Source organism: Nilaparvata lugens, chromosome 3 (assembly GCF_014356525.2).
Source record: "Nilaparvata lugens isolate BPH chromosome 3, ASM1435652v1, whole genome shotgun sequence".
Taxonomy (NCBI): domain Eukaryota; kingdom Metazoa; phylum Arthropoda; class Insecta; order Hemiptera; family Delphacidae; genus Nilaparvata; species Nilaparvata lugens.
The window spans coordinates 56,166,798-56,175,514 of NC_052506.1; the positions used below are offsets into that span (position 1 = coordinate 56,166,798).

General features: G+C 30.7%; 1 protein-coding gene across 6 annotated transcripts in view; it reads left to right on the forward strand.

Annotated features, from left to right (window-relative positions):
- The window catches only part of LOC111054354 (MAGUK p55 subfamily member 6), a 70,755-nt gene extending 62,529 nt beyond the window's left edge, over positions 1 to 8,226 (forward strand). For all 6 annotated transcript variants that reach the window (XM_022341368.2, XM_022341369.2, XM_022341370.2 and 3 more), the window contains 4 exons: positions 795 to 997; positions 2,002 to 2,133; positions 3,418 to 3,492; positions 4,889 to 8,226. In XM_022341368.2, coding sequence (XP_022197060.1) covers positions 795 to 997; positions 2,002 to 2,133; positions 3,418 to 3,492; positions 4,889 to 5,065 — 587 coding nt within the window. In that variant the 3' untranslated portion in view covers positions 5,066 to 8,226. The remainder of the gene's footprint in view (positions 1 to 794; positions 998 to 2,001; positions 2,134 to 3,417; positions 3,493 to 4,888) is intronic.
- The last annotated feature ends 491 nt before the right edge of the window (positions 8,227 to 8,717 follow it).

Sequence of the window (8,717 nt, forward strand, 5' to 3'; positions counted from 1 at the left end):
TCTCCTTCCTCTTCTTTTACTTCCTACTTAATCTTCTTCTTTCTACTGCATCATCTTCTTTCTACTTCTTATTCTCTTCTCTCTACTTATTTTACTACATCTTCTTTTTCTTTTGCCCTTGAAAGAAGATTTTCATGTTTCAAAAGATATTTTTCAGAATTAATTCAAGTTGATCATTCAAGCAGTACTACAAACAAAGATATCCTTACAAAGCTATACTGTTGAAGATATCCATACAAAGCTAAACTGTTGAAGATATCCTTTGCAATTAAAAAGTTGATCATTCAAACAGAAATTCAAACATCACTTCAAATGGGTAATGGAAAGATACAGAAACACTGAAAGAACCTGAAAAATAAAAATGAATCGTCTTTAATCACAAAATAATTGTGTTGTGGATGAAAAAATAATTTATAAAATATTCAAAACCACTGTAAAATCTGAAGAGGTCGTATTCGTCTTCCTTACCAAACAAGATAAACCATAATTTTGCAAGTGTGCCCTCGCCCTTACCTGCCGAAGGGTCTCACGTTTGTATTATTCTCCCTTGACCCGTTCCATTCCCCCTTTCAGATAGGTTTCACCCCAGAACTATTGTCCAGGCTTCTCCACAGATGTAAACTTTGGAATGAACTATATCCTTGTCGAATATTTATAATTTTAACAATTCTAATATCTATAAAACTGAGAACATTTTGCCGATTGATTAAAATAAATACCATATTACAATATTGCCAATAACGTTAAAAGATTTTTTCAATCTCTGTGATTTTATAATTGAACTTTTCGTTTAGAAACATCGCGTCCGCAACGAGAGCTGGAGGAGAACGGTCGCAACTACTGGTTCATCGATCGAGAAGCCATGGAGAAGGAGATCAGAGAGCACAAGTTTCTGGAGTATGGTGAGCACAATGGCCATCTCTACGGCACAAGTCTTGACTCGATTCGAGATGTCGTTCATCAGGGCAAGATGTGTGTTCTTGACTGCAGTCCTTCAGTAAGTTCAATCCAACTATTTCTAGTTGGCCGTGTTTTAATATTAATATTCAAACTAAATATTTAACATTGAATATTTTTACCAGTATTTTGCCAATTTTGTATCATTTTACATTCTTCCTCCATATTGTAAGTACAGTTCAACCTTGATAAAGTGATTTAGCAAAAGCTATGAACGAAGAGAAAGGCAATGACATAATTAATCAGCGTTTAATCTCGATTAAATTTAATAATATACATCTTGATCTTGATAGACACTCTTTCCTATTCAAGTGTCTTGTGATTGAAGCGGGGTTACAGTCGTCACGGCTAGAGCACATAATCTATAGATTCGATGACTTATTGGATGTTTATGTTGTACGAACGTTATGACGACAGATGAATTAGAATTGTTGGCTACTATATTGCTTTTACGATTCATATTATTAATGAATCATCAAATGAGTTTATAGGTTATGTGCTCAGGTTATAGGTTATATGAGTTTATTAGAGCCGCGGCGGCTCTAACCACACGTTTTGAGACGCAGCTAAGGAATTGCACCTCATCACAAGACTTGTCATACATGTAAATCATCACTATTTTTTAGTTCAACTTTTCATATTCTTATGTTATAGTGTATTAATTGTATTACAGTCTATATCATAGTGATGCCATAGACATTATTTAAAATTATCTACTTCTTGTAATTTTACATGAATAAAGTTAATCTATTCTATTATACAATAACATTTCAAAATAATGAATTAGTTAATGTATGATGAGCTAGTCAACTTTGACATTGACAAAAAACTTTAAACTTTGATAAATGTTGATGAGAAACTTTTTTTTGACTTATGTAATCGAAACTTGAGATACTTACTTGACAAAGAATTCCAAATTATTTAGCTTTATTTCCAGTGTAGGTAAACATTCATTTCATTCATTTTCATCTGACCTGTTAAGCCAATGATTGATTATAATTTTGATATCAATATTGATCAATAATTGTTATTGTTTGATTTCAGTCGTTGAAAATACTGCACAACTCGAATGAGTTCAAGCCCTATGTAATATTCGTCGCTGCACCCGGAATGGAGCTGCTGAAAACTCAGTACGACTTTGGACGCAGTACTGGTGCGTCCAGTCGTAATCTGGCTGTAAGTGTCACCTTATTCACTCAATATCTTCTACAAAATTCAATGGGTATTTTATTGCTTGAATATTATCTTAGCAACTACCCATGCACGCATGTACTATGCTACATTTTCCCGCATGAATGTCGTTAATGTTTGTATGACATTAATATTGTTTATTGAATGATTTCAATTGTTGAAATTGATTGAATTTCAAATCAGAAGATTTAACCCATAGCTAACTCAATTTGAGGCCAATTGAAAAAAATACAAGTATTGTTTTGCAATTTTTTTGAAATTGATTTTATATTTATCGATTAGTTTATAATATTTATGCTAGAACCAAATTTCATTATGTATTTGTATAACTCTTTTATATAATATAATAGTGGATTTCGTATTCATTCTTATGTCAACTGATGCTGAATGTTGTAAAAAAATTTGAAGCATGCTTGAACATAGCCCATATTTTATGTAAAAGAATGTTGAAAGATACGAATAAAACTATTTAGTTTCGTATCATATGCAGCGAACTACGTATGAAATTATTTATTTCTTGATTTCTTATTTTTTAAGACATAAGTATTTGTCCTTCATTAGAATTTTTTATGAATTGGACAAAATAATTGAATAATTTTCAGTTATGTAATCCTCAATGAGGATTATTAAGATATACACTATAATGATGAATTATCCAAGAATTTGCCTTTCATACTTTAATACAGTTATTTCAAGTATTACATAACTTCTTTTGGTAAAGAAAACCAAAGATTTTTACATCAAGATTTATAACCAAGTATGAAATACAGTTGGGCACGAAGATTAACATTTTACCTTGTACTGTTTAAAATAGTTCAGTCTCATCTGAGTTGTAGAATTGCATGAGGAGAAATAACGTTTTATTACAAATAGTTCTAAAACTAAATGCAACAAAGAGTAACTTTAATATTGTGCTGAAATAGTTGATTTTTATTTTTTAATGTGAAATTTATCAATTCTGTCTATTGCGTGTATTGCATGATTAATTTTGATTAGAGAAAACATTTTGTTGGAAAATAAAGCTACCTTAAGCACAACTTGGAAATGTAGCTGTCAATGTTCTTCATACGTACTTATGAATTCATGTAATTTAAAATACTAATACGTAGTATATTTTTTATGTTGATTGTCATTAAAACTAGTCTCAGAGACTAAGAATTTATCTTCAAAGTAGTAGCCTATAATGAGTAATTTTCATTTCAAATTGAGATGTTTGTTTAATAATAAGCATCTTGGTTGAGTCTTGAGTGTTTTGTTGTGTGTTTGTAGTTCGATCGACAGAGCTCCATCAGGTTCAGTTCTCGACGTGCCCGTACGCTCGAATCTCTTGCATCAGTCTATGAGGTTAGTGATCTCCATTATCAAAGAGTTCATGCTTACCTAATTTGCTGTATTGTATTGTTTGAGAGTAGTCTCCTGATTTCTTCATTACAGCCAAGTGTGTCCTGTTATTTGTATTTGTTAGTATAGTGGAGTTGAAAACTTACATACATTTCTATTGAAATAATTGTTCTAATGCTAATATACTTGATCTTATTCTAGCATCGCGTTGCGTCAATAATAAAGAAAAATTATTTGTTTACTAGTGATTTTTGCAGAATATAGATTATCCTGATACAATATGTGAGTGTCTCTTAGAAAGAATATTAGATTCATTCAGTAAATTATCTTTGAGATAATCTACTTGATTTGAGTAAGAAATTCCAGGTAGTGAACAAGACTTATCAATTTCATAATATGTGTTCATTGCCTTTATATTCTTGTTTGTTGTCAACAACCATTACAACGAATTTGGCTGGTTGCTACAATTTTCATGATTGAGAATGCATATCTTGGAAAAACTGTAGCAAAGTACTTCAGGTTCCTTATGTGTGTTCTAAAATTTGTTCTTAGGCTTGACATTTTTCAAAATTGGTTTATTCATTATATTCGTAATTTGACATAACTATTGACTTCAATTTGATGCATTGAAATGCAATTTTATGGTGTATCAGCATTTCTAGTTTGGTCTGAAAATTGAACTTGAGTTGGTGAAAGTGAAATCGTTAGGCTAGGCACACACCAGTTAGTCAAGACAAGACAAGACACGTTTAGTCACAATACTTCACATGGTTGCTTATGAAGACATGTCTAATTGCAATGACTAACCAGTGTGGGTGCGTCATAAGCAGCTATGTGAAGTATTGTGACTAAACGTGTCTTTTCTTGACTAACTGATGTGTGTCTAGCCTTAAGGTTCATTCATATGAAAAATCAATGGACATAACAGCCAATTTCAACCTACTCTAGAACATGGTACTCCATAATGGAGTAGGTCAATTTCCACACAGAAAACACTAAAAATGTAGAAGACACATTTCTCAAACTAACTATTATATGTAATTGTAAACTATCTAATTTTTCTGTAATTGATGTAGTAGTCTTAGCTTTTTTGGGAAATGAATATTTATTTATTTAACGTCATTGTGGAAATCTGACCAAATACCAGAAAATATTAATTACTAAAGTCTGTTTTCTATTTTTTTGTTTATTTTTAACAACTAATGAGTGAAAAATGATATAGTAGATAGATTTTTTGAACTAATGAGTGTAATCTCCTTTTTTGGAACAAGTTATTCATCAAAATCCAGTTTTAGGCAAAGTCCAGTTCTAGACCTCCCGATCATTTCATGTGTGTCCTTCACTAAAGTTCAGTGGATTCATTCGTGCTGATTAACGATTAATTTGTGTGTTTGTTTAGGAGGACGATCTTAGACGCACTGTCGAGGAGAGCGCGCTCTTACAGAGAACGTACGAAAAGTACATCGATCTGATTATTGTGAATGAGGACTTTGATGTGACTTTCCGCAAAGTGGTGGAGGCTCTCGACACGCTCGCCTCCGAGCACCAATGGGTGCCTGTCAACTGGGTCTACTAGTGCCTTTCACTGCTCATATCTGCTACTCTATTATTTTGCTGTGTCAACTACATCTTTGATCGATCACATCTAATGTAAGAAAAGTGTTCATAGATTATTATTTTATAAAATTATACACTAGTATTTTAAAGTTAGTTCTAACAAACAAGATCACTGACTATAATGCTTTTTATTGAATTGTTTCAATTAGTCCTACTTGAAAAACTAGCTTTGTATGTAAATGTTGCGAAACATTATTTATTCTTTGAGTAGCCTAAGCATTGTTGAAAAGAACACTCACCTGATAGTTTTCTGTCCAAGTTTCTGTAATGATGAAAATCGTTAGCAAAATGTCAGTGAACTGATCAAATGAGTCTCATCAGAGAGAATCTCGTGTAAGTTAAATAATAATGATAAAACTTATCGTTTAATTCAAGAACACTTGCATTCTTAAAAACTATTCATCATAAAAACTCAGTATCTTGAGAAGCTGTTCTCATACAATATCTTGAAACTAATAATTTTTTAGTTGAATAGTATATACATTGTTTCATAAATTCTGATTGATGTTTGAACATTTGTCTACAAATACTATGTATTAAATTAGGCTATGTTGAAAAGTATTAATTACTTTATTTATAATTGTTATATTTGGCCATGTTGAAAAGTATCGATTACTTTCGGAATGCTGGTTATATAATATATAGCCTACCGTTTAGTTAGGATTAGAATTTTTTACATTCAATTTTACAATTTTTGTTAATTATTTAGAAATTTTATAGGATCCCTTGATTTTGAAACTCATGATGCAAAAGCTCTTTAAAAGATTGACTATTAATTTGTCAAAGATTAATCTTTCAAGATTTAATCTCTAAATCTTTAATGTTGATACAGTATTTTGTTGATCCTCCTCGGAAATTTTACAACCGTAGGCCTTCATAATAAAATATTCCAGTGAAATTTTAAACGAATCCAGGTAACTTGAAAGTCGAAAATAATTATTCATAATAATTTGTATGAATGAATAAATAAAAATAATACAAATTTGATTTCAGTACTACAGAAAGGTTAGAACTTCTGTTCATAAGTTATGGTCATTTCTAATGCGGTTTTGCTAAAATCAATCAAATTTTTGACTACTACTGGACCATAATCTTGCCTTGTACTTAGAAATAATAATTCTTGGATCCCTGATAATAGAAATTTTAACCTGTGATATTTTTCCTGGTGGGTTAACAACTCCAGCAATTGGAAATCCTTCAGTAACATTTTGCAAATTTCTCATACAAATGAATATTACTACTCGTAAATGAATATTTACTCGTTTTAATAAACGAGAAAATGTTTAATTAATATATTAGCCTAACCATTACTATTATTATCAACATCATGAATCTTCTTATTTTTCTTTACTGAACTGTTATCTCTATAACGTTTTTTATGAAAGTGTTATTTTATATTTTTATTATTTTAAAGGTTTATATTGTTGATACAACATCCGTCCTCTTCTAGTATTACTTTAGTTGATATTACACAAAACTTTTTTTCATTTATTTAAATACGGGCAGGTGCTACCCGTGCTCCGAAACTGACAGGCCTGACCTGTTAAAAGCAAAAATACATTGAATTTCGTTTTATAATAGTTCTACGCTGATATTTTAAAAGTATTAAAAACTGTAATAACTAAAACTAATTAACAATAGAAAAGTATTTGATTGAGTTTTTATCTTACGTAAACTTTGTATTAAAAATAGAATAAAATTGTTTAAACTATCGAAATTTTAACTATTCACCTTCCGGCAGTCGCACTGTTGTAAAAAGTACAAAAGTGTCAGTTTTTTTGCTGTACAAAACTATTGAATGGGGTGATGTCAGTGAATGAGTCACCTATGCATTTCAAAAATTTCTCCTCATCACTCCACTGAGTTGCAGTATCAACCGAGCAATGGTTCAGTCTTTAGGTGCCATTTAGTCGCGACAGTGCATAAGTATGATAGGGAAAGACTGTATACGGGGACTGTAAACGAACTAATAACACATAATTGATGGTTTTGCTTGGTGTACCTACAAAATGGTAATCATCCAAATGTTTATAGGCGTAAAATAATCCAATGAGATGGGAATAGTAATTATACAATTTATTAATTAATATGTTTTGACAGTAAACAGAGTACATAACACTTGGAAAATTGGATGTTGTAAAACTTACAACACGCGACTGCTCGTGTGATTGAGTAGGGCGCGACTACCGGAAGTTTTATATAAAAATTGATTGATTAATACAAATAAAAGAGCAGCACATTGCAATGACCTGCATCATTGTAGAAATCAATCTGAAAATATGCCTATTGTAAGTTAATTGAAAAATTGTAAGTTAATCAGCTCAATAGTTCAGACGTGATGATGCGTCAATCATGTATTTCTTATCCTGTACATGTACAAGCCAATTCCTTTATATAGTATAGATAGATATCCACAATACTAGTACAGTATTTCTGTTTTAAAAAAATTGTATTTATTTTGGTTTTGTGTTTATCATTTACGTTGTTGATTAGTCTTCGAGGATTGTAAAGGAAAGTTTTAAAACAATGTTCAGTGAAAATATTTTAAACTTTTAAAATGTTAGCATTGTCTTTTCAATGAATTTTATTTTGATTAATGTGTCATTTGATGAATGTGTCTCATTCAGTTTTTTAAAAGTCTATCCTGATATAATTATGCTAAATTTTTCTCTAGTTTTCTGTATGCTACACCCCATATTGAGTTGTCTTGTTTATCAATGTGTAGGGCGACTTATTTCATTAATAACTATGCACAAATATGAAGTAGCTGGTATTAAAAAATGCTATCTTTGTTGCGTTGAATTTTTCAATTTGTTTAAATATAAATATTGCTTAATATTAAATTGATATATTCTTTGCACTTAGTGATCAGTGGAATCACTATTTCTCTATTTAAGCTTATTCATCTCTTTTGTAATAAGTTCTATATATTATTATGTGCAAAACTAATATTTTCTCATTTTAAGAAAAATGTCAATGCTTTTTTGTTTTGTAAGAAACATACTGTTAATGATTACTGTTCCAAGTAGTAATTGTAAAAATGTATAGAAATGCAACATAAAAGTAATGACATTCCAAATCCGTCCATTTTAATGAAAAATAAATGTTTTCAATTATAAATAATCGATTTTTGATTTCTATGTCTTTGAAGTCGTTAATATGATATTATATAGTTGACAGAATATCAAATCATCATGCTCCTTATTATTATTATTATTATTTATTCTTATAAGACAAGCAGCTTATATTGTTTCATAGTTTGCATTTAGGCTATTGTTACGTTGGGGCACCAGGCACCAAACTGGTATACCTTTGATACTACGAAAAAAATGAATTTTGAATTTGAGTTTGCTCTGATACTTGGAGTCTCACTGGTATCCTAGTGTTGGTCTATAGGACGAATAAAAAATAATTGGTTGCTTTTAAAAAGAATAAATAGTAGATATAACATCAGATATACTAGTATCAGCTATCTTCTATAGAAAGGAGTAGCAAGGCGGAGAATCGGCAACGATGTTCTACTATCTTTCTTCACTGCCATTATAACGTGGACCACACTTTAGTACAAGCCTGGACCGCACACTACAGATCTGTGTAGTTTGTTCTAATTC